Genomic DNA, 27,788 nt, shown 5'->3' on the forward strand with positions numbered 1-27,788 from the left:
ACTAAAGAAATGTCTTTAAAAAGACATTTCCTGTCTTTTTAAATCTATGAACTTTTGGAGACTCAGTCTGGCATTTTAGGTAATTGAGAGGCTCTGAGCCTAAAATTTAAACATAGTTGTTAGTTTAGAGAAAGTGAACACATTTTATTGAATGATAGGCTTTCTTTACTACAATTTAAGGAAGGTCTACTACATATTATGTAGACAGAAGGGGACATGTGCTTTTAGGAAAAAGAAAGTATTCTGTAGTACTTACTCAAAGGCCTTAAGATGTCTTAACTTCCCTTCTGTAATGAGATTTGAGAACAACAAGAAAACTGAAGTACTAGGGTATCTTAACCTTAGCAGAAGAAAAATGGTCTTTTAAGATATTAATATGCAATATTATACACTATAGTTATTGAAGATAACACTGACTATCCTTAAACATAAAATTCTCAAAGTTGTTTTATCACAGTAGATTCTGACAGTTTTATTGAGATATAATTCACATACCTTGAGATATCCCATCTTTTTAAAGTTTACTTCAGGGGTTTTTAGTATATTCACAGACTTGTGCAGTTGTCAATACAATCAGTTTTGGAATATTTGTATCACCCAGAAAGAAATACTGTACCCTTTATTAATTTCCTTTCATTTCTCCCCAATCTGTAGATTTGCCTGTTCTGTACATTTCTTTTTTTTTTTTTAAACTTTGATGCTGGCTGTTATTTTTTTATTTTTATTTTTGTAATATAATTTGTCAAGTTAGCTAATATACAGTGTATAAATTGTGCTCTTGGTTTCGGGAGTACATTCCGGTGATTCATCGTTTACGTACAACACCCAGTGCTCATCTCAGCAAGTGCCCTCTTCAATGCCCATCACCCATTTTCCCCTCTCCCCTGTCCCCTCATCAACCCTCAATTTGTTCTCTGTATTTAAGAGTCTCATGGGTTTGCCTCCCTCTCTGTTTGAAACTATTTTTCCCCCTTCCCTTCGGTCTTCTGTTAAGTTTCTTAAGTTCCACATATGAGTGAAAACATATGATACCTGTCTTTCTCTGACTGATTTCATTTTACGTAATACTCTCCAGTTCCATCCATGTTGTTGCAAATGGCAGGATTTCATTCTTTCTTATTGTCAAATAGTATTCCATTGTATGTATAAACCATATCTTCTTTATCCATTCATCAGTTGATGGACATTTGGGCTCTTTCCATGATTTGGCTATTGTTGAAAGTGCTGGTATAAAATCGGGGTACGAGTATCCCTATGAGTCAGCACTCCTGTGTCCTTTGGATAAATTCCTAGTAGTGCTATTGCTGGGTCGTAGGGTAGTTCTATTTTTAATTTTTGAGGAAACTCCACACTGTTTTCCAGAGCAGCTGCACCAGTTTGCATTCCCACCAACAGTGCAAGAGGGTTCCCCTTTCTCTACATCCTCGCTAACATCTGTTGTTTCCTGAGTTGTTCATTTTAGCCACTCTACCAGTGTGAGGTGGTATCTCAGTGTGGTTTTGATTTGTATTTCTCTGATGGTGAGCGATGTTGAACTTCTTTTCATGTGTCTGTTAGCCATCTGGATGTCTTCTTTGGAAAAGTGTCTGTCCATGTCTTCAGCCCATTTCTTCACTGAATTATGTTTTTCAGGTGCTGAGTTTGATAAGTTCTTTATAGATTTTGGATGCTAACCCTTTATCTGATATGTCATTTGCAAATGTCTTCTCCCATTCCGTCAGTTGCCTTTTAGTTTTCTTGATTGTTTCCTTTGCAGAAGCTTTTTATCTTGATGAGGTCCCAGTAATTCATTTTTGCTTTTATTTCCCTTGCCATCAGAGACGTGTTGAGTAGGAAGTTCCTGTGACTGAGGTCAAAGAGGTTGTTGCCTGTTTTCTCCTCTAGGGTTTTGATGGTTTCCTGTCTCACGTTTAGGTCTTTCATCCATTTTAAGTTTATTTTGTGTATGCTTTTAGAAAGTGGTCCGGTTTCATTCTTCTGCATGTTGCTGTCCAGTTCTCCCAGCACCATTTGCTAAAGAGACTGTCTTTTTTCCACTGGATACTCTTTCCTGCTTTGTCATTAGTTGGCCATAACATTTGTAGGTCCAATTCTGGGTTCTCTATTCTATTCCATTGGTATATGTGTTTGGTTTTGTGCCAATACCATACTTTCTTGATGATTACAGCTTTGTAGTAGAGGCTAAAGTCCAGGATAATGATACCTCCTGCTTTGATTTTCTTTTTCAACATTACTTTGTCTTCTCAGGGTCTTTTGTGGTTCCATATAAATTTTAGGATTGTTTGTTCTAGCTTTGAGAAGAATGCCGGTGCAATTTTGTTTGGGATTGCATTGAATGTGTAGATTGCATTGGGTAGTATTGAGATTTTAACAATATTTGTTCTTCCAATCCATGAACCATGGAATGTTTTTCTATTTCTTTGTGTCTTTCAATTTCTTTCATAAGTTTTCTATAGTTTTCAGCATACAGATTTTTTATCTTTGGTTAGGTTTATTCCTAGGTATTTTATGGTTTTGGTGCAATTGTAAATGGGATCGGTTTCTTGATTTCTCTTTCTTTTGCTTGATTGTTGGTGTATAGAAATGCAACCAATTTCTGTACAGTGATTTTTGTATCCTGTGACTTTGCTGAATTCATGTGTCAGTTCTAGCAGCTTTTTGGTGGAGTCTTTCGGGTTTTCCATGTAGAGTATCCTGTCATCTGCAAAAAGTGAAAGTTAGACTTTTTCTTTGCCAATTTGGATGCCCTATTTCATTTTGTTGTCTGATTGCTAAGTCTAGGACTTCCAACACTATGTTAAACAACAGTGGTGAGAGTGGACATCCTGTCGTGTTCCTGACCTCAGGGGCAAAGCTCTCAGTTCCTCCCCGTTGAGGATGAGATTAGCTGTGGGCTTTTCATATATGGCTTTTATGATGTTAAGGTATGTTCCTTCTATCCTGACTTCTTGAAGGTTTTTATTAAGAAAAAGCCATTTTGTCAAATGGCTTTTTCTGCATATATTGACAGGATCATATGGTTCTTATTGTTTCTTCTATTAATGTGATGTATCACATTGATTGACTTGCAAATATTGAAACAGCTCTGCAGCCCAGGAATGAATCCCACTTAATCATGGTGAATAATTCTTTTAATATACTGTTGAATTTGGTCTGCTAATATCTTGTTGAGAATTTTTGCATCCATGTTTGTCAGGGATATTGGCCTGCAATTCTCCTTTTTAGTGGGGTCTCTGCTTTGGGAATCAAGGTAATGCTAGCTCCATAGAATGACTCCGGAAGTGTTCCTTCCAGTTCTGTTTTTTGGAACAGCTTGAGAAGGATAGGTATTAACTCTGCTTTAAATGTCTGGTAGAGAGGCGCCTGGGTGGCTTAGTCAGTTAAGCGTCCGACTTTGGCTCAGGTCATGGTCTCGCAGTCCATGAGTTCGAGCCCCGTGTTGGGCTCTGTGCTGACAGCTGAGAGCTTGGAGCCTGTTTCAGATTCTGTGTCTCCCTCTCTCTCTGACCCTCCCCCATTCATGCTCTGTCTCTCTCTGTCTCAAAAATAAATAAACGTTAAAAAATTAAAAAAAAAAATAAATGTCTGGTAGAATTCCCCTGGGAAGGCATCTGGCCCAGGACTCTTATTTGTTGGGAGATTCTTGATAACTGATTCAATTTCTTCACTGGTTACTGGTCTGTTCAGAGTTTCTTTTTCTTCCTGTTTGAGTTTTGGTAGTATGTGCGTATCTAGGAAGTTGTCCATTTCTTCCAGGTTGTCCAGTTTGTTGGCATATAATTTTTCATAGTATTTTCTAATGATTGTATGTCTGTGGTGTTGGTTGTGATCTCTCCTCTTTTATTCGTGATTTTATTTATTTGGGTTGTCTTTTTGAGTAGTCTGACTAGGAGTTTATCAGTTTTGTTTATTTTTTTCAAAAAACCAGCTCTTAGATTCATTGATCTGTTCTACTGTTTGTTTTTGTGTGTGTGTGTGTGTGTGTGTGTGTGTGTGTGGTTGTTTTGTTTTTTGATTCTGTATTGTTTATTTCTGCTGTAATCTTTATTATTTCTCTCCTGCTGGCTTTGGGGTTTCTTTGCTGTTCTATTTCCTTTAAGTGTGCGATTAGGTTTTGTATTTGGGATTTTTCTTGTTTCTTGAGATAGTCCTGGATTGCAATGTATTTTCCCCTTAGGACTGCCTTTGCTGCATCCCAAAGTGTTTGGACTGTTGTGTTTTCATTTTCATTTGCTTCCATACATTTTTAAATTTCTTCTTTAATTGCCTGTTTGACCCTTCATTCTTTAGTAGGATGTTCTTTAACCTCCATGCATTTGGAGGCTTTCCAAATTTTTTCTTGTGGTTGATTTCAAGTTTCATGGCATTGTGATCTGAAAATATGCATGGTATGATCTTAATTCTTTTATATTTATTGAGGGCTGCTTTGTGACCCAGTATGTGTTGTATCTTGGAGAATGTTCCATGTGCACTGGAGAAGAATGTGTATTCTGATGCTTTAGGAAGAAAATACTAAATATATCTGTCAAGTCCATCTGGCCCAGTGTATCATTTAGGGCCATTGTTTCTTTACTGATTTTCTGTCTAGATGATCTATCCATTGTTGTAAGTGGAGTATTAAAGTCCCCTGCAAGTACCACATTATTACCAATAAGATTGTTTATGTTTGTGATTGTTTTATATATTAGGGTGTTCCTGAATTTTGTGCATAGACATTTATACCTGTGTCTTGGAGAATGTTCCATGTGCACTTGAGAAGAATGTATATTCTGCTGTTTTTGGATGAAAAGTTCTGAATATATCTGTCAAGTTCATCTGATCCAGTTATCATTCAAGGCCATTGTTTCTTCTGTGCATTTCATGTCAATAGAATCATACAATATGTGGTACTTTGGTGTTTGGTTCTTTTGGTTAGAATGTAGTAATGGGTTATTATTATTGTAAAAAATACATAGATTTAACTTTTGAACAAGTGCCATATATACATTACAGTATTAAGTGTATGCACATTGTTGTACAACAGATCTCTAGAACTTTTTCATTTTCATGTCTGAAGCTATACTCCTTGAACAGCAACTCCCCGTTTTTCCCCTTTTTCCCCCATCCCCTGGCAACCACTATTCTCTTTCTGTTTTTAGGAGTTGGATTACTTTAGATACCTCCTATAAATGGAATCATGTAGTATTTGTCTTTTTGAGATTGGATTATTTCACTTAGCATAATGTCCTCAAGATTCATTCATAATCTAGCACATGACGTGATTCCCATCTTTATTGAGGCTGAATAATAGTTCATTGTATGTACATAACATGTATTTTTTTAATCTATTCATCTATCAGTGGACATTTGAGATTGGACATTTAAGTTCTTCCATAACTTGACTGTCATGAATAAGGCTTCATTGAACATGGATGTGCAAATACATATCTATTTGAGATCACATTTTCAATTCTTTTAAATACATGCCAGAATTGGAACGGATCATAGAATTCTATTTTTAATATTTTAAGGAAACTATACTGTTTTCCATAGTGGCTGTACCATATTATAATCCTACCAACAGTGCACAGTGCACTAGTGTCCCAATTTCCTCACATCCTCAGTACTTGTTACTTATTTTTTAATGGTGGCCATCCTAACAGGGGTAAGTTGATGTCTCATAGTTTTGATTTGCATCTCCTTGATGATTAGTGATACTGAGCATCTTTTCATATGCTTATTGGCTATTTGTATATCTTTGAAGAAATGTCTCTCCAAGTCCATTGCCCATTTTTGAGTTGGGTTGTTCTTTTGTTAACTGATTTGTTTAATCTGGGTGACCACCCCTTATTTGATATATGGTTTGCAAATATTTCCTTTCATTTTGTAGGTTGTATTTCCATTGTGTTAGTTGTTTCCTTTGCTGTGCAGAAAATTGTAGAAAAAAGTTTCATGTAGTCAAATTTGTCTGTTTTTGGTTTTGTTGTTTGTGCTTTTGATGTCCTATCAAAGAAAAAATTGCTCATTTCATTTATGAATTGAATCTATTTCCTTTTCTTCTGGAGTTTCATAGTTTCAGATCTTAGATTTAGGTTTTTGATATAATTTTGAGTTAATTTTTGTATGTAGTGCATGATAAAGATCCATCTTTCTTTTTTGCATGTGAATATCCACTTTTCCCAGCACCATTTATTTATGTATTTATTTTAAAAAGTTTTTTTTAACGTTTATGTACTTTTGAGACAGAGAGAGACAGAGCATGAATGGGGGAGGGTCAGAGAGAGAGAGGGAGACACAGAATCTGAAACAGGTTCCAGGCTCTGAGCTGTCAGCACAGAGCCCGACGCGGGGCTCGAACTCACGAACCGTGAGATCATGACCTGAGCCGCAGTCGGACGCTTAACCAACTGAGCCACCCAGGCGCCCCTCCCAGCACCATTTATTGATGAGACTATCCTTTCCTTGTTGTGTAGTCTTAATATACTGGCCAAAAAGAATTTGACTTTACACCTAAGGGTTTATTTCTGTGCTCTCCTTTCTGTTCCAGTCATCTATATGTCTGTCTTTATGGGAATATCATATTGTAATGTAGCTTTGTAATATATTTAGAAAACAGGATGTGTTTGTTCTTTTCCAAAATTGTTGCCTATTATGGGGTCCTTTAAGATTCCATGTGCATTTTCGGATTTTATTTTCTATTTTTGCAAAAAATGCCTTTGGGGTTTTGGTAGCAATTGCAGTTAGTCTGAAGATCACTCTTGGCTAGTATGAACATTTTGACAATATTAAATCTCCCAGTTCATGAATGTGGGAATCTTTCCATTTGTCTTTAATTTCAGCAGTGTTTGTAATCATCTGTGTATACGTTTTTCATGTCCTTGGTTAAATTTATTCATAAATATTTTATTCTATTTCATGCTATTGTAAATGGGATTGATTTCTTAATTTGCTTTTTGAATTGTTCATTATTAGTGTATAGAAATGCAACTGATTTTAAAAGTTGATTTTTGTATACTGCACCTTTATGCAATTGTTTATTTTTAACCGGTAATTTTTTTTATTTTTTGGTGGAATCTTTAGTATTTTCTTCATGTAAGATCATGTCACCTGTGAACAGAGACCATTTTACTGTTTTCTTATCAATTTGGATGTTTTTTATTTCTAATTTTTGCCTAGTTGCTCTTGTTTGGACTTCAGTATTGTGTTAAGTAGAAGTGGCAAGAGTGGTCATCCTAGCCTTGTTCCTGATCTTAGAGAAAAAGCTTTCAGTTTCTATGATAGAATATCATGTTATGGTATTTTCATATATGAAATATATGCTATTTTCTCTCTCTCTCTCACACACACACAGCCCCCACACGGATTTACATATGTGACTACCTAGTTTGTTGAATGTTTTTCTAAGGAACAAGTATTGGGAGGAGTGTCCGACTTGCTCAAGGTCATGAGTTCAAGCCCCATGTTCGGCCTAGAGCTTACTTTAAAAAAAAAAAAGAAGAAAAGGTGTTAGATTTTGTCAAGCCTTTTCTGCATCAGTTGAGATGGTCATGTGATTTTCATTTTGTTAATGTCTTTATTACTTTTTTTTAAAATATGTTGAACCATCCTTCTATCCCAGGGGTGAATCCCACTTGGTCATGGTGTGTAATCCTTTCAGTGTGCTCTGTTGAATTCAGTTTGCTAATGTTTGTGAGAATTTTTGCAGCAATGTTCATAAGGAATATTGGTTAAATTTTTCTTTTTTTAATTTTTAAGTATATTTATCTGGCTTTGGCATTAGAGTAATGCTTACTTCATAAAATGAATTTGGAAATACTCTCTCCTCAGTGTTTTGGAAGAGTTTGAGAAATTTTGGCATTAATTCTTTTTTTATTTTTATTTTTATTTTTATTTTTAGTTAATTGAAGAGAGAGCAAGGGACAGGCAGAGAGAAGGGGAGTAGACGGAGGATCCAAAGTGGCCACTGTGCTGATAGCAGAGAGCCCAGTGCAGGGCTCAAACCCATGAACTGCAATATCATGACCTGACCCAAAGTTGGATGCTTAACTGATCCACTCAGGCACCCTGGTGGTCTTTTTTTTTTTTTTTTTTTTTTTTTTTAAACGTTTATGTTTTGAGAGGGAGAGACAGAGCACGAATGGGGGAGGAGCAGAAAGAGAGGGAGACAAAGAATCTGATGTAGGCTCCAGACTCTGAGCTGTCAGCACAGAGACTGACTGGGGCTAGAACTCAAGAACTGCAAGAACCTGACCTGAGCCAAAGTCAGACACTCAACCCACTGAGCCACCCAGGCGTGCCCTCCCTCAATGTAGTTTTTAAATTATAGTTATTTTTTATGGTCATTTGTCTTTTATTTATTTTTAAGTGTTTATTTTTGAGAGAGAGCATGAGCTGGGAATGAGCAGAGAGAGAGGGGATCTGAAGCAGCCACTGTGCTGATAGCAGAGAGTCCAATGTGGGGCTTGAACTCATAAACCGTTAGATCATGATCTGAGCTGGAGTCAGATTCTTACCCAACTGAGCCACCCAGACTCCCTGATATATATATATATCAATGTATATGTATGTATGTATGTATGTATATGTATGTATGTATGTATGTATGTTTTGTTTTTACCATGTCAGTACCACGAAGTCTTAACTTGCCCTATTTTTGTAGTAATTATTGTAGTTTTGAAATTGGAAAGTGTGTCTTCCAACTTTGTCAATTTTCAGGATTGTTTGACTTTTCTGGATCTTGTGCATTTCCATTGTAATTCTCAGACCAGCATGTTAATTTCTGCAAAAAAGCCAGCTGGGATTTTGATAAGGATTGTGCTGGATTTGTAGATTACTTTCGGCAGTGTTGCCATTGTTAAGTTTTCTAAACTATGAACCACAGGACGGTTTTCTATGTCTAATTCTTGTGGTTCTTTTGTTTAATTTATTCTTAAATATTTTATTGTTTTTTTAATTTTATTTTTTGATGCTATTACAAATGAGATATGAAAATGATCATTCTTGGGTTGTTCATTGCAAGTATACAGAAATACACTTGATTTTTGTATATTGATTTTGCATGTTGCAACCTTGCTGAACTCATTTTTTAGTTCTGATTTATTTTATTTTGAATTCCTTAGGATTTTCTATGCACATGATCATGTCATCAGCTAATACACTTTTACTTCATCCTTTCTCATCTGGTTATTTATTTATTTATTTATTTTCCTTTTGACTAATTGCCCTAGCTAGAGCCTCCAGTGCAGTGTTAAGCATAAGTCGAGTGAATAGGCACTCTTGTCTAGTTCCTGATCTTAGGGCAAAGATACCCAATTTTTCACTATTAACTATGATGTTAGCTATGACTTTGATAGATGACCTTTCAAGTTCAGAAAGTTGCCTTTTATTCCTGGTTTGTTAGGTGGTTTTTCTGTGTCTGTTAGGATGATCATTCCTTTTTATGCCCTTTATTCTGTTAAACATGATGTACTAATTGCTTGACTTTTTTTTTAATAATTTATTTTTCATAATTTACATCAATTGCTTGATTTTCTTATGGGAGCTACAAATCCACAGGAGCACCAGTCACAGCTTCTCAAGGACTCATTTTCCCTCCTGCTCCCCTTCTACTTCTTGCCAAGGTACCTTTCCTTGTGGTCTCCTGGAGGCTGGGACATGGTGTTCTTTTGCTTTACTGTAACTCTGAGGATAGAGTTATTTGGGGCCCTAGTTTATTCTCTCTCAAACTTCTGCCTCGTATGCTTTAGCTGGATCTCAAAGTCTTCAGGACCTAATCCATTTCATTGCTTTATTTCTCTAGTTATTACTTGTAATTTTTGGTTTGTAGTTCATTACAATCTTGTCAGTGCTTTGCTGCTTTTAAAGTAGTTTTAAAAACATTTTGTAGCATTTTTATTTGTTTTCAACAGGAGGTTGGGCTCAGTAACTTTATTATTATGAAGGAGTGTGTGGACTTTTGCCTTTTTTCCCCCCTTCCTTTATCTATTTTGCCTCTGAGGTTTCCGAACTAGGAAAGTAGGTGTATGACAAGGGTTAATAATGTGTAGTGAGGAGTGATGTTGCTCTTAGTACGTACTGTAATGTAGTTCTTTAGGAAAAGAACTGTAATTCAGTCTTTTTTTTTTTAAGTTTATTTATTTTGAGAAAGAGAGCACGAGGTACAATTTATACACCATAAGGTTCATACGTTTTAAGTGCATAAGTAAGTGATTTTTAGTAAATTTATTGAGTTGTGCAACCATCCCCATAAATCAGTTTTAGAACATTTGTTCTACCCAGTGAGAGTCCTCCATCCCATTTATAGCTAGTTCATTTGTACTCCTAGCCCCAGCAACCACTGATTCTACCCCCAAACCCCCATCATTTGCCTCTTCTGGACGTTTCATATTAATGGAATCATACAGTATGTGATCTTTTGTGTTTTGCTCTTTTCATTTAGCATAATGTTTTTGTGGTTATCCATATTGTAGCCTGTATCAATATTTTGTTTGTTTAAAGTTTATTTATTTTTGAGAGACAGAGCACAAGCAGGGGAGGGGCAGAGAGAAGGAAACACAGAATCTGAAGCAGGCTGCAGGCTCCAAGCTGTCAGCACAGAACCTGATGCAGGGCTTGAATTCATGAACCACGAGACTGTGACTTGAGCCAAATTTGGACGCTTAACCAACTGAGCCACTCAGGCACCCCTCAATATTTTGGTTTTTATTGCTGAATAGTATTCCAGGGTATAGGTACACCACATTTTATTTATCCACATTTTATTTGTCTTTTCTTCAGTTTGTGAAAATTTGGGGTTGATTTAACTTTATGGATATTTCATTATTTTAGCTGGTATATATACACTCTGTAGTCAAAAAAGACATTGCTAGGCTTGTCCTGTATGAGCAGTGTGTCTCCATTCTTTACAACAGGTCCTGGCTCTGTGCTAGGAATTGATATGTAGTTGCCAAGAAACTTAATGATGATCATACTTTGGCTCCTGCTCAGTTTCATATTTGCTCTGTGCCATGTATTGAGATTTGCATGATTTATTCCTCTCTCCATTAGCTTTTGTAATTTTCTGCCTTTTAATATTTACCTTTAGTATCCAGAAGGTCATATTCCTCTTTTACTCTTGATATTCTTTTTGTTGGTTTGGCAAGTCACTTCCTTTTGGCCATTTGTAGAATAGTTGGATATGGTGAGTTATTTCTCCAGATGCTTTCAGCTCAACTGTGGTTTTGTGGGATGAGCAATCTAGGTGAGAACATAAGTGGGAGTAGGGGGTTGTGGTGGCAGGGGTAGTTGAGGAGGACAAGAAACAAGCTCAGGAACAGAAGTTCAGGAAGCATCTTAGGTTTTAGGTCATTTAGTTGTGATCAGGCTATTTTTATTTACAGGGTGTTAACTCTATTGTACATTTAAGGGGAGGGGGGATTGGTATTCCTTTCCTTAAAAGGACAGATAGTAAATATTTTAAGCTTGCAAGCCATACTGTCTTGTCACTCTCAACTCTCTAGCACAAAAGCAGTCATAAGTCATTAGTAAATACATGAGCATGGCTGTATTCCAATAAGACATTATTTATAAAAATAGTCCCATTGGTAGTGTGCCAAACCCTAAACCTTTAAAGGATTGTTTTATATAACTTGGTGAAGAGCAATGCATGCACTTGTGCAGGAACCTCTAATAGGTATGTCAGATACAGTGTTCCTCTTAATTTCTAGGTCTTTTGTGTTTTTGCTGATTTTCTTGTGGATCTCAAGGAAATGGAGAGGTAAAGGACTAAAGCTTAATCTGAGAAGTTACTCTGTGAGAGAAGTGAACCCAAAGGTAGAATGGGGGACAGAGGCTTCAGGAGGAAAAGGAAGAAGGATTAGCCCATGCAGCCTTTTAAGACAACAAAGGAAAGAACACAACCTCTGTAGGACTGAGATTTAATTAGTGTGGGGAAGTAGTGATAGATGGGGGCAGGGAGACTGGTTGAGGAATATGATAATGTGACAACATAGGGATAGGTTTTAGTAAAAAGTACCCAATGGTTTTGGAGTGTGGACAGATTTTGGTTCGAATCATTGCCTTGCCACTTAAATAATGGACTAACTTGAATGGGCTTAGGCAAGGCACTTTCCTCTTCAAGCCTCAGTTGCATTTTTTATAAAATGGGGATGTTATCACCTGTCTTGTAGATTGAAGATTAGAAATTCATGAATATGACATGGCTGAACTGTGACTTGGGCATAGTAAATCCCTGTTATTCCCTATCATTTCTTTGGTCTTACCTGTGTTAAAAAATGCTGTTGGTGTTTAAAAAACTTGGATGCTATGTCTAATGGGAATATATTAAAGGCATAATGTATTTGCCTCAGAGCATAAAGTTATTACCCACCAACTATCATAGGTACAGATGTATATATTTATTTAAAGATCTGTTTGGCTATTTCTTTGCTCTAAGAGAGATTTTTCGGATATTATTTGAGGGGAACATTTTAAGTAATTACTTGCCTTTGGGTGTTTTAACTTCTTTTGAAATATTTGCTTGGGAAATACCAATTTGGATCACTTACAGGTTTATGGTCTAAAAATGTTAGGAAAATTGCATTGGTTGAAAGGTTTAACAAGCCCCATAATTATAGTGGGAGCTCTATAGGTATATAAATTTGCTAGTTATTTCAGCTTCTACCATTAACTTTTTATTTTTTGTTAATATTTTATTTTTTTAGAGCAGTTTTGGGGTCACAGCAAAATTGAGGGTAAGACACATAGATTGCCCACTCTGTCCACACACACAACTTTTCCTGTTACCAACATCCCCCACCACAGTGGTACATTTGTTTCAATTGATGAACGTACATTGACACATTATAATCGCCCAAAGTCCATAGTTTACCTTGGGGTTCATTCTTGGTGGTGTACATTATTTGGGTTTGGACAAATGTGTAATGACATGTTTCCATGATTATGGTATCCTACAGATTATTTTCACTGCCCGAAGTCTGTGCTCTGCTTATCTATCTATCCCTCTTTCTCTGCTAGGCCTCCCTTCCTCACCCTGTAACCATTTTTTTATGGTCTTCATAGTTTTGCCTTTTCCAGAATGTCATATAGTTGAAATCCTATAGTGTGTATGTAGCCTTTTCAGATTGGCTTTTTTCACTTGGTAATATGCATTTAAATATCTTTCATGTCTTTTCATGGCTTGATATTTTAGTGCTGAGTAATATTCTATTGTCTGGATATAACACAGTTTATCTTTCCATTCACCTGTATCTTGGTTGCTTCCAAGTTTTGGTAATTAGGAATAAAGCTGCTTTAAAAATTGATGTTGGGGCGCCTGGGTGGCGCAGTCAGTTAAGCGTCCGACTTCAGCCAGGTCACGATCTCGCGGTCCGTGAGTTCGAGCCCCGCGTCAGGCTCTGGGCTGATGGCTCGGAGCCTGGAGCCTGTTTCCGATTCTGTGTCTCCCTCTCTCTCTGCCCCTCCCCCGTTCATGCTCTGTCTCTCTCTGTCCCAAAAATAAATAAAAAACGTTGAAAAAAAAAATTAAAAAAAAAATTTGATGTGCAGGGGTGCCTGGGTGGCTCAGTTAAGTGTCCGACTTCAGCTCAGGTTATGATCTCACAGTTTGTGGGTTTGAGCCCCGTGTCTGGCTCTGTGCTGACAGCTCAGAGCCTGGAGCCTGCCTCAGATTCTGTGTCTCCACTCTCTGCCCCTCCTCAACTCGCGTCTGTCTGTCTCTTTTCTCTCTCTCTCTCTCTCTCTTTCTTTCTCAAAAATAAATAAACATTGAAAAAAAAATTTAATGATGTGCAGATTTTCAGGTGAATATAAGTTTTCAACTCCTTTTATATTAGATTTAAATAACTAAGTGGTATATTATTGTGAAATTACAGTAGTTAGAATTAAAAAAATATATTTTCCATATTTTGTCATAATACAGTTTTATGGCTTGTATCTAAGGAGTAAAAGCCTTTGTCAAGCTGTAATTTGACCTTTTCCTTTTAGTCTCAACTTTTGTTATTTCTTTTATTGAGAGAACCTCAGTATTGCCACATTCAACTGAGGCAGAAATTGTTCCCTCTGAGGTCGTTGTGTCATGAAATACCTCTTGCTTCTTGAGTACACTGTATCTTACATTCTGTATGCATTAGCTTTTGCTCCAAAAACCTTGTAAAATGATGATAGCACGTTAAGCTGAGACAAAGGTCTATCAGGAAACTATAATAGATTATTGTTTTACCATTAGTTCAGAGAAAACTGGTATGATACTTTGAAATTTTGACCATAAAATATGACAGGTTTTTTTTTTTTTTTTTGGTACCCCAGACTATGTATTTTTATCTTATTTTCTGCCTTTGACATACATGGCATATACATTTTATGTCATTGAGATAATGGTGTACATATACTTAATTACATATTTTTAAATGATTCTGTTTAGAAATACTCCGGTTTCTAATGTGAAACTCACTACAACTATGATATGAAATTTATGTAAATTGTTTTTGAAATTCACATGGTAGTACTGATTAGGTGAATATTTCATCTGAATATCCATCCAGTATTCTGCATAATCCAGAGAGATGTTATTAAAAAACTCGTATATTTTTTGAATTTGCTTGATTTAGACTATATTTTAATATTAGCTGTATCTGTCACTATGGAATACCAGTTAGTTTCAATTTAATCTTTTCCTTAACTTCAGATGGGCTATGTGTATGTGTATAGAGCAACACGAGTCTCTCCCCTCTCGACTTTTGCATATGAGAAACCATAGCAAATCACTTTTAGCCTTTTGGAGCTTAAGCAGAGTGTTTGAAAAACAAGAGTTTCCCACCTCTGTACCTTTGAGAGTGCAGGGATGGTTGTATGAAACAATGGGTTTTCCTCTAACTTTTTTGGTTAATATGAACTTGTTCCTCTTTTAGCTATGCGGTCAGAGAAGAAGCGTCTTAGGAAGCCAAGCAAGTGGCTTCTGGAATATACAGAAGAATATGATCAGATATTTGCTCCTAAGAAAAAACAAAAGAAGGTGCAGGAACAGGTGCACAAGGTATGTTCCAACATTTCAACAGTTTTTTCATCAATCCTTTTAGGATACTGCAGATTTGCCTTCAATATTATATTTTGTCTGCATGGGATAATAAATTTCTTAACTGGGATCTTACTTTTTCAGCTTTTTAGGTCCAGCTTCTGGCACAGTACCTAGAATATGCTAGTTATACAAGAAATGTATAAATGTGTCTATGCACTGTGTATAGTAATATATATATATTTACATATATATATAAATTTTTCCCTTTTCTTTCAAAGAGTGTTTAATGATTTAGGGTGAAGTATTTAGTAAAATCATAGAATATAAATTTGTATGGTAGGATCGTAATTTTTTTTTAGGATCGTAATTTTTTTAAGGAAATGTTATTGATACCTTATTTGCTTTATTTCTTAATTCAATTTTTTTTTAAGTTTTATATTTATTCAAGTAATCTCTACACCCAACTTGGGGCTTGAACTCATGACCCTGAGTTCAAGAGTTGCACACTCTTCTGACTGTGCCACCCAGGTGCCCCTTAATTCAGTTTTTTTAAGCTGAAGCACTTTATTTTTTTTTATTGAATTTTTTAAAATGTTTATTTATTTTATTTTCGAGAGATTGAAATAGAGCACGAGTGGGGGAGGGGCAGAGAGAGATTGAGGAAGACAAAGAATCTGAAACAGGCTCCAGACTCTGAGCTGTCAGCACAGAGCCCGATGCAGGGCTCCAACTCGGGAATTGCAAGATTATGACCTAGGCTGAAGTCGGATGCTTAACCAGCTGAGTCAACACAGGCGCCCCTAAGCTGAAGTACTTTAAAGTAAATTTAAGACACTTTACTTTCTCCTCCTAAATAATATGCGCTTCTAAAAAATAGAACGTTTTCCTTCATAACTGATAAAGCATTACTATATCTCATATGATCAGTTTATCTGATAAGAAATCCATATTTAGCTTTCCTCACTTGTCCTTTAACCTTTATATTTGGTTTATCCATTCCAGGATTACACGTTGTATCTGGTTGTTACATTTCTTAAATTTCTTTTAAATCCAGAACAGTTCCCCTGTTTTATGACCCTATCTATCTAAGTAATGAGAGTGAGTACCTTTACAATATCTCCCTTCTAGATTTGTATGATTGCTTCTTCATAGGTGTCACTAATCTATCCTCTTTCTTACTAAGTCGAAAACAATTTGATGGATTCACGTTAAACAATTTTAGCTAGATTAAATTATAGGTGCTATTGTGTCATATATTCCATGACATTAGAAGGTATTTAACATTCACTTGTCTACAGTCTTGACTGATTTCTTCTAAGTCATATTTTGCTCCCTTTGATCAAGAAGCAGTATGTGTGTGGGGCACCTGGGTGGCTCAGTCAGTTGAGGGTCCAGCTTCGGCCCAGGTCATGATCTTGCAGTTTGTGGGTTGAGCCCTGCCTTGGTGCTGACAGCTCAGAGCCTGGAACCCGTTTCTGATTCTGTGTCTCCCTCTCTGCCCTTCCCCAACTCATGTTCTGTTTCTCTCAAAAATAAATAAACATTAAAAAAAAAATCTTTTGTGGGTGGGGAGGATTATCACTATGGCCTTAAAGAATTTTTATAGTTTTACTGTATCTTAATTGCATTTTCCCCTTTTTAAAAAACTATAGTGAAATCCATATAAAATTTAGAATTGTAGACATTTTTAGGTTTACGGTTCTCTGTCTTTAAGTACATTCATTCACATTGTTGTGCAACCAGCACCACCATCCATCATCTCTAGACCTTTTTTCATGTTGGCAAACTCAAACTCTGTACCTGTTAAAGAATAACTTCCTACTTTACTCTCTTCTCAGCCCTTGGCAACCACCATTCTATTTTCTGTCTCTATGAATTTTTACCATTCTAGTTACCTCATTATAAGTGGACTCATACAATATTCATTCTTTATGTCTAGCCTATTTCACTTAGTGTAATATCTTCAAGGTTCATTCATGTTGTAGCATGTGTCAGAATTTCATTTTTAAGTGCATTATTCTTTTTAACACTGGAATTACAGCAACTTTGTGGTCTATGGATTCTACTTCTATTTTTTGCCCTTAGGTAAGTTCCCGCTGTGAAGAGGAAAGCCTTTTAGCCCGATGTCGATCTAGTGCTCAGAACAAGCGGGTGGATGAGAATTCTTTGATTTCAACCAAAGAAGAGCCTCCAGTTCTTGAAAGGGAGGCTCCGTTTTTGGAAGGGCCCTTGGCTCAGTCAGAACTTGGAGGTGGACATGCTGAGTTGCCACAGCTGACCTTGTCTGTGCCTGTGGCTCTGGAAGTCTCTCCACGGCCTGCCCTTGAGTCTGAGGAATTGCTAGTTAAAACACCAGGTAAGATGGGGATGGGGTCTCAGTATGTAAGTGGATAGGATTTTAGTATGTTGTGATGAAAAGCTAATAGTGTATCTCTATATAACAAACTACCCACTTTTCTCCTGGAAATCCCAAAAGTGCTGGCTAATTGAATGTAATTCAGTGACCATGAATTGGTGGTACTCTGTCCAGAAGACATTTTAAAAACTACTCTCCTTACTCTACTGTTGATCTTCATGACTGTCGATCAAACACCATGTGAGTGAATACTTAGGATAACAGTGTTTTAGGGAGGGGCACTACACAGTATAATAAACAAATGAAACTTATGCTTCAGATACTAGCTCTACCAATCCTTGTGTTACTTAGAAAGTTGTTTAACCTCTCAACATGTTTCCTCATATATAAAATGGACATCATAATGTAATTTACCTGACACATAGTAAGCAGCTAATTATAAATTCTCCCTTGAAGTTAACCAATTGCTTTTCACTTTATCATTCTTTATATACATGTCAACCTGGTGGGAGCTGGATCTAAACATATGGTCTTTAATTTACCTTCTGACTTTTGAATATTATAGTCACCCAAGGAAAATTTTGAATGTAACTTTTTTATTTTTTACATTCCCAACAGTAGCTTGTGGTGTTATTCCTTAAAGTAAAAAAAAGTATCCCAATTGTGCTTATTAATTAAGGCAGAATCACAAATACTTTTAAAAGGAGTAATAATGAAAGTTACTGTCTCATTATTTATGAACCAAACTCTGTTATTAGGCTTTTTTATATAATTCTTAAGAACAGCCCTACAAAGTAAATGTCTCTTTTATTTGTTTAGGAGTAGAATAAAAATTGTAATCTTGGTGCTGTTATGCTTGGAATTCAGGCTCTACTCCACCTTACTTCTCCTTTTGTGCTTACTAACAGTTAATTAATATAAAAGCAGTTTTGCCCTTTTGATTTTTCCTTTAGTCCTTTTATGAGAGATGTACATAAAAACATCTTCACATTAGTTTGTATCTGCATTGAGAACTATTTTCTTGTTTTATGTTAACTAATATTTTAGAATAAATAAATTCCTATCCTGTCCCTACCCAGAAGATGAGGAGGAAAACATAAAAAATACAGTGATTCATTTTTCTGTGGCATATAGATTTTTTTTTTAAATTAGCATGTGCTCAGTTTCTAAATCATCTAATGAAAAGATATATGCATTTCAGGAAATTATGAAAGTAAACGTCAGAGAAAACCAACTAAGAAACTTCTTGAATCCAATGATTTAGACCCTGGATTTATGCCTAAGAAAGGGGATCTTGGTCTTTCTAAAAAGGTATGTTATTTTAGTCAATTCTAAAATATGATTAAACCATATGGAAATATGTGATTTTAAAAACAGAGCTTTTAGTAATACTTAGCAACATTGATGCACACTTAACATAGAAATTACAGAATGTTACAGTATATACATTTGGTCTAAGATTCTATATTGAGAGACTGTTCTCCATTTGTGTGGACATGTGTATCAGTTGTTTTTAGATTTTCTTTTCAAATGAAAATGAAAAAAGGTTTTAAGATTGAGTAAAATTTGTGTTTGTTGTCATTTCTTTTCCAGGCTCAAATCTCTTAACCTGATTTCTACCTCACTTCTGTCTGTATACGCCACTAACCTACTCTTATCCCACTGCCCTATTTTCATACCAGCTAAGAAAAGACTCAGTTCAGTTATAAACCAAATAGAAATATTTGAACTTAAGTTTTTGAGTTTGCAGACTTGGTTTTCATTAGCCAAGAAGGCATCATTAAATAGTAGATGGAGATAGAAAATTGTTTTCTAATTCTATAATGATGATAGCTGGATATTAATTTTTAAGAAACTTCCTGTTGCCCATATGTATGAGGAGTAATTCAGGGTTTTAGAAATTAAGTTGTTAGGATACACAGATTTCCTTTTTTTTTTTTTTTTTAATTAAAAAAAAGTTTTTTTTTAATGTTTGTTTATTTTTGAGAGAGCCAGAGACAGAATGCGAGTGGGTTAGGGGCAGAGAGAGAGGGAGACACAGAATCCGAAGCAGGCGCCAGGCTCTGAGCTGCCAGTACAGAGCCCGACGCGGGGCTTGAACCCAAGAGCTGTGGGATCACGACCTGAACTGAAGTTGTACGCTCAACTGACTGAGCCACCCAGGCGCCCCACAGATTTCCTCTTAAATTTTTTTCTTTAAAGAAAAAAATGGAGATTGCAATCAAATCACAAATTGAGTTTTTAGACTTTTTTCCTCAGCTATAGCAGCCTTCTATCATTTAATCCTATATTGAAGACTCTAGTTTTGTTTTTGTTATTCACCCATGTCAATTAGCATGTAAATGTAAAACTCAATATTTGTGTTTTTGTACCTCATTTTAAAGGCTGCATTATATTCTTTAGTTCTTTTTTTTTTTTTTTTTTTTTTTTAATTTTTTTTCAACGTTTTTTATTTATTTTTGGGACAGAGAGAGACAGAGCATGAACGGGAGAGGGGCAGAGAGAGAGGGAGACACAGAATCGGAAACAGGCTCCAGGCTCCGAGCCATCATCAGCCCAGAGCCTGACGCGGGGCTCGAACTCACGGACCGCGAGATCATGACCTGGCTGAAGTCGGATGCTTAACCGACTGCGCCACCCAGGCGCCCCTATTCTTTAGTTCTTTTATTCTTTTCAATGTCCTAAGACTGGGACTTTGTCTTTGGACATGGACTTTTCAATTCTTAGGTTCATCTGCTCTCTGAACTTTATCTGCAGTTTGTACAACGATCAGTGACAGTATCATGTCCCCAAATCATCATACTATCATTGCACCTTATACTTTTAAGGCTGTGATAGTTTTCTTCTGCAGTGCTTTCCCTGGCTTTGTCTTACTCAAATCTTAGCCATTTTTAAGATTGTTGAAAGAGGGGGCACCTGGGTGGCTCAGTCGGTTAAGCGTCCGACTTCGGCTCAGGTCATGATCTCGCGGTCCGTGAGTTCAAGCCCTGCGTCGGGCTCTGTGCTGACAGCTCAGAGCCTGGAGCCTGTTTCAGATTCTGTGTCTCCCTCTCTCTCTGACCCTCCCCCGTTCATGCTCTGTCTCTCTCTGTCTCAAAAATAAATAAACGTTAAAAAAAAATTAAAAAGAAAAAAAAGATTGTTGAAAGAGGTATATTGTAAGGGACAGGGAAATTGGGATTCAGCTGAATATTTTGAGAATGGAAGGGACATTTGCAATCAGGTGATGTCTTTAGTAGTGTTATACAAGGTGAATTATGTAAGGCTGTGGGATCACTGCTAGAAGTGAGATAATGACAGATTTTAAAGAAAAGCAGAATTTGGGGCAATTAAGTAAATGATCCCTCCCCCCCCCCCGCCCCATTTTATTGATATGTAACTGACATACAGTAAGTGAATGGTTTGATTAATCTATATGGTGAGCATTTGGAAATTTGCTGCTGTATTTTGTCTTGTTTTCACCCCAAGCTCTAGTACCTTTACAGCAAGAATAGCATCCATTATGTTGACTTTTTGTGGCCACTAAATTTTGTTTTACACTCATGTTGAAGAATATTTTTATTGTAGGAGAAGCCGTTTTCTTGGACTGGAACTAATTTATACAGGCATTATTAGTAGGGGTATAAAATGTGTAGGAAATTACTCTTGATATCTAAGTGTTTTGAGTTTTAATGTTGCTTTCATTTACATTAACCTGCAGCCACTTAAATCAGGAAGACATTCTGTGGTTCAGAGTTTTCCAGTATATGAGCTTCTGAAGTGAGCACTGATCCAGAGCTCCTAATATTTAGAATTCATCAAATAAATAAGTCTTTGTAAAAATAATGGCATAAATTCAGTTTTAAGAAGATAGATTTTAAATACAGGGTGGTATGAAATAGAACAGAGATGGTGGGTCGGTTTCTGGGACCATGCCCTTTGTCTTTGTCTACCACTTCAATCAGAACACCATTGTGTATCTGCTTGATCTATTGGGGGTCGCTGCATAATCCCACCCACCTCTTATCCCTGGTTTTTGAAGGAGTATGTGTTTGTATGAGTCTTTTGGAGTTGTGTTTTTTGTTGTTGTGTTTTATTTCATGTCTTTCCCCATATAGTTTCTGTTCAATCCATTATTGTTATACTGTTTTTTTTTTTAATTTTAATATAGCTAGGATTTCTGTATCTGTGACAGTAGACAGTTCAACTTTTGGCATATAATACAAAAGGTTTATTTTCTGTTCCTTTGTAAACCTGTTGCATTTTACTTATTTGTAGTGTTATGAAGCTGGCCACTTGGAGAATGACATTAATGAATCACGTGCTGCATCTCATTCTAAAGAGTTTGGTGGAGGTGCGTATTTTTGAGATTTAAATGTTTGGGATTTAAAAAATGTAATGCGGAAATAACTAGGAAACACCTTGTCAGCTAACTAGAAAAGTTGTTACATATGTAAGCAAGACCAGCAAGGTTGCAACTTCTTTTTTTTTTTTTTTTCATTTATTTTTGAGACAGAGAGAGACAGAGCATGAGCAGGGAAGGGGCAGAGAGAGAGGCAGACACAGAATCGGAAGCAGGCTCCAGGCTCTGAGCCATCAGCACAGAGCCCGATGCGGGGCTTGAACTCACAGACTGTGAGATCATGACTTGAGCCGAAGTCGGACACTCAACCGACTGAGCCACCCAGGTGCCCCACAAGGTTGCAACTTCTAAGACTTGTTTGCCCAAGGGGCTCCTGGCTGGCTCAGTTGGAAGAGCACGTGACTGTTGAACTCAAGGTTGTGAGTTTGAGCCCCATGTTGGGTTTGGAGATTACTTAAAAATAAATAAGCAAACTTTAAAAAAGAAAAAAAAAGACTTGTTTGTCAAAATATGCTTCCCAATAGAATGCATGACACTAGAAAATTGTCTGGTCATCTTGAGTTTCATGCTGAAATTAGAATTACAGATTTAGAATGTAGAATCCTGGAATTAGAATTCTGTTAGAGTAAGTAACTGGTAGGAACAATAGAGAAAATGAGCTACTTAATTTTCTTATTAGATGGTTCTCCAACTCTATCATTACTTTCTTGGCTTTGATTCAATCTTTATTGTGTAGGACAGAAAATAAGGAGTCTGAGTTGAGAGGGAAATTACAAGTCATCTAAGCCAGTCTTTCACAAATAGTCTTAGTTTCTTTTACCACATCTTTGATCTTTGGTGAGTGAGTATATGCTTGAAAAAGGGAGCTTACATTTCAGTCTGGTCCATTGTGGTTGCTTCTTAAGGGCTTTGAAATCTTTTAAATTGTTTTTTAATCTGACTCCTGAAACTTAGACATGGTGATCTTGGTTCTGCCAATTGGAGGAATGGGCAGCTCTTTATTGAGTAACAGATATACAGTAATCATAGTTTGTGCATTTGCTCTACCATGTCCTTTGCTCAGTTCCTTTGTTTAGGACTGTTAATCTCTAATCCATCGAAAGCATTATAGAGAATTAGGATATTATCCATATTATCCCTATTTTATAGAGAATGTGAAGATGAAAGAGGTGGCAGACTTGGGAGGACTAATTCCAGACGTGACCACATTCATTGCGACACTACCATCTTGTTATACACCCCAAATTTTCTACATGCCAATTCTTTGTGTTACTTTGATCATCTGCCGGTGCCATTTATTGATTACTGTTATTTCTGAAGTGTTAGGCCAGATTTGAGCACATAGCATCAGATGTGCCAGCAAAGGATATCATGGGAAGGTTATATTGCATGTGATCTTAAATGAGCACATCTTTAAATGTGACCCATGATTATTAAGTTTTTTAGTAAATAAATCTAGCAATATGTTCACTTACGTTAATCTTGTGTGCAAATATAATTTCATCAATTTGCTTGCTTTAGGAAAAAAACTTTCAAAGTAATTATCAGCTCTTCTCTTACACTTTTATACTCCAGTTTTTGTAAAACCTAAAACTTATTCTTTATCTTTTGTAAATTTCATCTGAATATTTTAGCTACTGAGAAGTTTGAACCTTCATTCTGCTATTCTGTTAATTATTCTTTTAGTTATAGGCAGCCAGCAGCTTTGATAGCAGAGCTTCTCCATCTGTATCAGGCAGTCCCAAGAAGAGAATACTAAGCCAGTTTTCCAAAGTCTAGCCTTCATGTTGATACCTAGCCTAATTATCCTGGAACATTTTATGAAATATTAGTTTAAATTCCTGATATTTCTGTAACAAAGAGGTGAAATAAGTATAAAATATAATGAGGGAAGGACTGGAATTTCATTTTGTATATAGGCCATGTTAGAGCATGCATATATTTTAAATTGTTGGATGTTCAACGTTATAGTACCATTGCTAAATATCCTTTAAGTTACTAAATGTATTAAGGGAGATCTCCCTTTCCTCAAGCCAGATGTTATGTATTTCAGCTTTTCATCTTAATCCTTAAATCATATAGTGCTATAATGTACTATCTTTAATTGTGGAGGTCGAATTTTAGTATCTTTTCCTGACTACTAAATGTATTTCCTCCCCATTTACAGGATGTTAAAGTCCTTTGAGGAATTAAGAAATTTTTCATTTCAATCATGTAAAATGTAATTGTTTTAACCTACCTATACATTTACTATTTAATCTGTATGAGGCAGAATTTATATGTGTGTACCTATTTTCCCAACTAATTATGTAGTCGTGGGTAAATCTCCCCACCCTGTGCCTTTATCCCTCATCTACAAAGTTGGGAATTAAATGGGCTTTAAGATTGTTTTTTTATTCTAACATTCCATAATTCTATGAGGTCCTTTTAGTTGAGGATAGGAGTTCTTGGACATGTAAGTGATTAGCCAGGAGGTAACACCTGTTTTCCTGTCATAGGCACTACGAAGATATTTGATAAACCAAGGAAGCGAAAACGACAGAGGCATTCTACAGCCAAGGTGCATTGTAAAAAAATGAAAAATGACGACTCATCAAAAGAAACTCCAATCTCAGAGGTATTACTCAGTTCCTCATCTTTTGACCTTCCAAAAGCAAATCTACTTTTTACAGTAGAGGCCACATCCCTCTTTCCCTTGAGTTAAGAGTAATGTTCTACTGAAATAGCTAATGAAAAGCTGTTATAGGAATCCTGGAGTAGAAAGAGAGTCTGATGCTAGTAAAATTCAGGCAAGACAATACATGGCAACTATGGGTATGATCTTTAACATCCTATGCTCTAGGTGTCTGATAAATTTTGTAACTGTTTCATCACAAAGTAAGCTTTTTCTAAAACCAAAGAGCACAATGCCAAGTAACCATATAATCTGAGTGAACTTTCATACTGCCCTTTTATAGTTGAGACTGCTACATTTAGAGGGGAAGGAAACTCAATTTGCATATTTCTTGAAACCAGCATCTGCTTAATTTTAGAATAATATTTATAAACATTGGCTTTAAGGAAACAAAGGTGGATTTAAAACCATTTCCTTGCAGAGCATCAATGCAGTCATTGATGCCATCTCTGGCTTTTCAACTCAAGTTAAAAGAGAAATAGAGCAAGTCAGGTCAGCATTACACATTATGATACAGAGTGTTTCTTTCCAGAATAATTTGAATAGAATGCCCAAGGTGGGCATTATTTAGGAAACACTGATCTTGGAAGGACAAATAAGTAATCAAATAAACTTAAGAATGTTTTCTCTCCCTTAGTGAAACCTTAAAATGGAACAGCTCAAAAAGTTCCAGTGGAACAGCCTCAGAGCAGTTAGTGGCAGGGCATGAGGCGCCCACTACCCGCCCAATCACAGCAGGGTTAGAACTAACATTGCATGCAGTCCGCCCGCGTGATTGGCTGAACATCTGTAAGTGCTTAATGGCTAGACAAATAGCAGCCCAGAGGGCGGGGGTCAAATGGAGGAGACATGAATAATACAGATATGGGACATTATTTTTTCTCTGCAAGGGAGAACTGATGACACACAGAACGGCTGCAAGCCCCAAGGACACTGTTGAGGAGGGTGTAGAGAATGATCATGGGATGCCAGCATCGAAAAAGCTGCAGGGTGAACGAGGCGGAGGAGCTGCACTCAAGGAGAATGTCTGTCAGGTAGAAGATGTTTCCCACTTGCATTTTGATTGCTTGCTTGTCTTTTAAAAGAAGACCTCTTCATGTCTTAATAAGTATATATGTAGTACCTACTATATGTCAAGAGTTTCCATCACTTTAAATTACATCATATAGTCCTAACAATCTTGTAAAGTAGATTACCATTATTATCCTCGCTTTTATAGATGAGGAAACTGAGGCATAAAGATGTTACATAGCTTGCTTATAGTCACACAGCAAAACCAGGATTGAAACCCAGGCAATCTGGGTTTAGAGTCCTAACCACTCTGTTGTATTGCCTCTCTCTAAAGAGCCTTTATCAGACTTGATAGTAGAGTCCATTAAATGGATGCTTTGATTATGCTCTCTCTGTATGGGCTTGATTTACCTTTGTAAATTCTTAAAAGCTGACATATAAAAAATTGAAGATACTTGGTTTTTCTTCCTCTTTTCTAATTAAAACGGCTAAAAAATAAAAATAACCCAAGCCCAGGATATGCTATGATGAACAATAGAATTTCAACTTTGTTTCTTTGTTCATTTTCGCTATTATATAAAGATTGATCATATTCGGGTGAACACCCAAACACACTGTTAGTCCTCAGAGAGTGTATGCCCACAAAGATTATCAAGAAAAAATGGTTAAAGCTATAGTGGCCTTATGGCCCTGGATTGTTTGGGCACTCTTTGTTTAAATCTATTGTCCTTGTATAATTTATTAATATTGTATCCTTTTATTATGGTTCCCAATCTGAAAGATGAATTACATAATCATCCCAATTAAAGGGTTAGTCCATAACATTTGGTTAATTTTAAAACATTATTCTTTGATATGTATTGTAATTGAAGTTTTCCTGTTTAAATGATGAAAGCAGACTTGTTTATTGTATATAAAAGCTGGTATCACTGTTACTGTGAATATATAAAACATGGCAGTTGTCAATTTTTATGTGAATAGGAGATAATGAAAGAGACAAAGTTTAAGACTAACTTACACTATAGGTTGATTAAGACCTTGGGAGTCTGTCTGTTCTTAACCCTGGCTGCCTCTGGCCTTTTCCCCAAAGTTCTCCTACTCATTTGTTTATTTAAGTTATGATGTTAAGTGGCCAAGACCAGTTCTGTTTCTTGGGTTCTTAAATGTATTAGACTTGCCTAGTCACCTTTCCTCACCCAGTAAGTATAAGACTTTTTGTCATTTTTATATTTTTCTGCTAATCAGTATGGGGAAACAAGTCAGGATGTTAGAGGCATAAAAGTAACAAATGTTGGGAATTTGCAGAATTTTCATAAATCTTACAGTGTTTTGAAACAAACATCCAGATCTTTATTTCCTAAGGCTCTATCAAAAATGGCACCCTATCTTAGATGAGATCATCTTAGAAAAGTGGCCTCTCTGAGATGGTTGTAGATGTATCTCAAAGTTCATTCAAACCTTGAGTAGAGCCCTTTTGGGACTGTTACAATCCAAGTCTAGCTAGTCAGTATCTCTTGCTTGAACTATTAGAGTAGCTTCCTTGATTGTCTCTTTGCTACTGTTCTCACATATCTCATTCTTGAACTCATTTTCCATGTAGTAATCAGAGAGATCTGTTTTTAAATGAATATTTGATTTTAGCCTTCCCTTGGTAAAGACCTTTGATGGTATACCTTTTAATGAGAATAAAATCTGAAACTATACCATAATGTGTAAGGCCACACAATCAGGCTGTTGCCTTTTTTTTTTTACCTCATCTTCTACCACTTCTAACTTTTGTTCCACTGTAGTCCACTGATTTTCCTTATGATTTTTAGACATGACATAGTTTTTCCTGTCTGTGGACTTTCTGTACTGGTCTTCCTGGTCTTTCTGTCTGACTAAATGACTGACTAGTAGCTCAGAACCCTGTCTGAGAGGCCGTTCCTAATCACCCAATCCAAAATAGCTATTTGAATTCTCTACTTAATCTTATCATGATCTTTCCTGTTTGTTTGTTTACTTGTATTTTCTGTTCTTAGAATATATGAACCATGAAAGCCAAGGGACCTTGTGGTACCTGGCATAGAGGAGTTAATCACTAAATATTGGCTGAATAAAGAGAGGGCTTTCTGCTTTCTAGAAAGCTGCTAGTTAACCTCTGCCTTCATGAAGGCCTTCTGTTCGGGACTTTAAAATCCTTTTTCTGTAGACATACCTGTTTTCTTTCTCTTAACAGAACTGTGAGAAACTGGGTGAGCTGCTGTTATGTGAGGCTCAGTGCTGTGGGGCTTTCCACCTGGAGTGCCTTGGACTAACTGAGATGCCGAGAGGAAAATTTATCTGCAATGAATGTCGCACAGGTGAAGTAGATACAGAAGGATCTTCTTCCAAAGATGGTCTGAGTTTTAAGTTTTACAGGAAAACCCAACAT

General features: G+C 36.4%; 1 protein-coding gene across 8 annotated transcripts in view; it reads left to right on the forward strand.

Annotated features, from left to right (window-relative positions):
• The window catches only part of NSD1 (nuclear receptor binding SET domain protein 1), a 146,892-nt gene that overhangs the window by 79,256 nt on the left and 39,848 nt on the right, over positions 1–27,788 (forward strand). For all 8 annotated transcript variants that reach the window (XM_060635131.3, XM_060635136.3, XM_060635137.3 and 5 more), the window contains 7 exons: positions 14,886–15,010; positions 17,078–17,348; positions 18,550–18,659; positions 21,606–21,681; positions 24,189–24,307; positions 25,255–25,398; positions 27,594–27,717. In XM_060635131.3, coding sequence (XP_060491114.1) covers positions 14,886–15,010; positions 17,078–17,348; positions 18,550–18,659; positions 21,606–21,681; positions 24,189–24,307; positions 25,255–25,398; positions 27,594–27,717 — 969 coding nt within the window. The remainder of the gene's footprint in view (positions 1–14,885; positions 15,011–17,077; positions 17,349–18,549; positions 18,660–21,605; positions 21,682–24,188; positions 24,308–25,254; positions 25,399–27,593; positions 27,718–27,788) is intronic.

The sequence above is a fragment of the Panthera onca genome, chromosome A1, assembly GCF_046562875.1.
Source record: "Panthera onca isolate mPanOnc1 chromosome A1, mPanOnc1 haplotype 2, whole genome shotgun sequence".
Classification (NCBI taxonomy): domain Eukaryota; kingdom Metazoa; phylum Chordata; class Mammalia; order Carnivora; family Felidae; genus Panthera; species Panthera onca.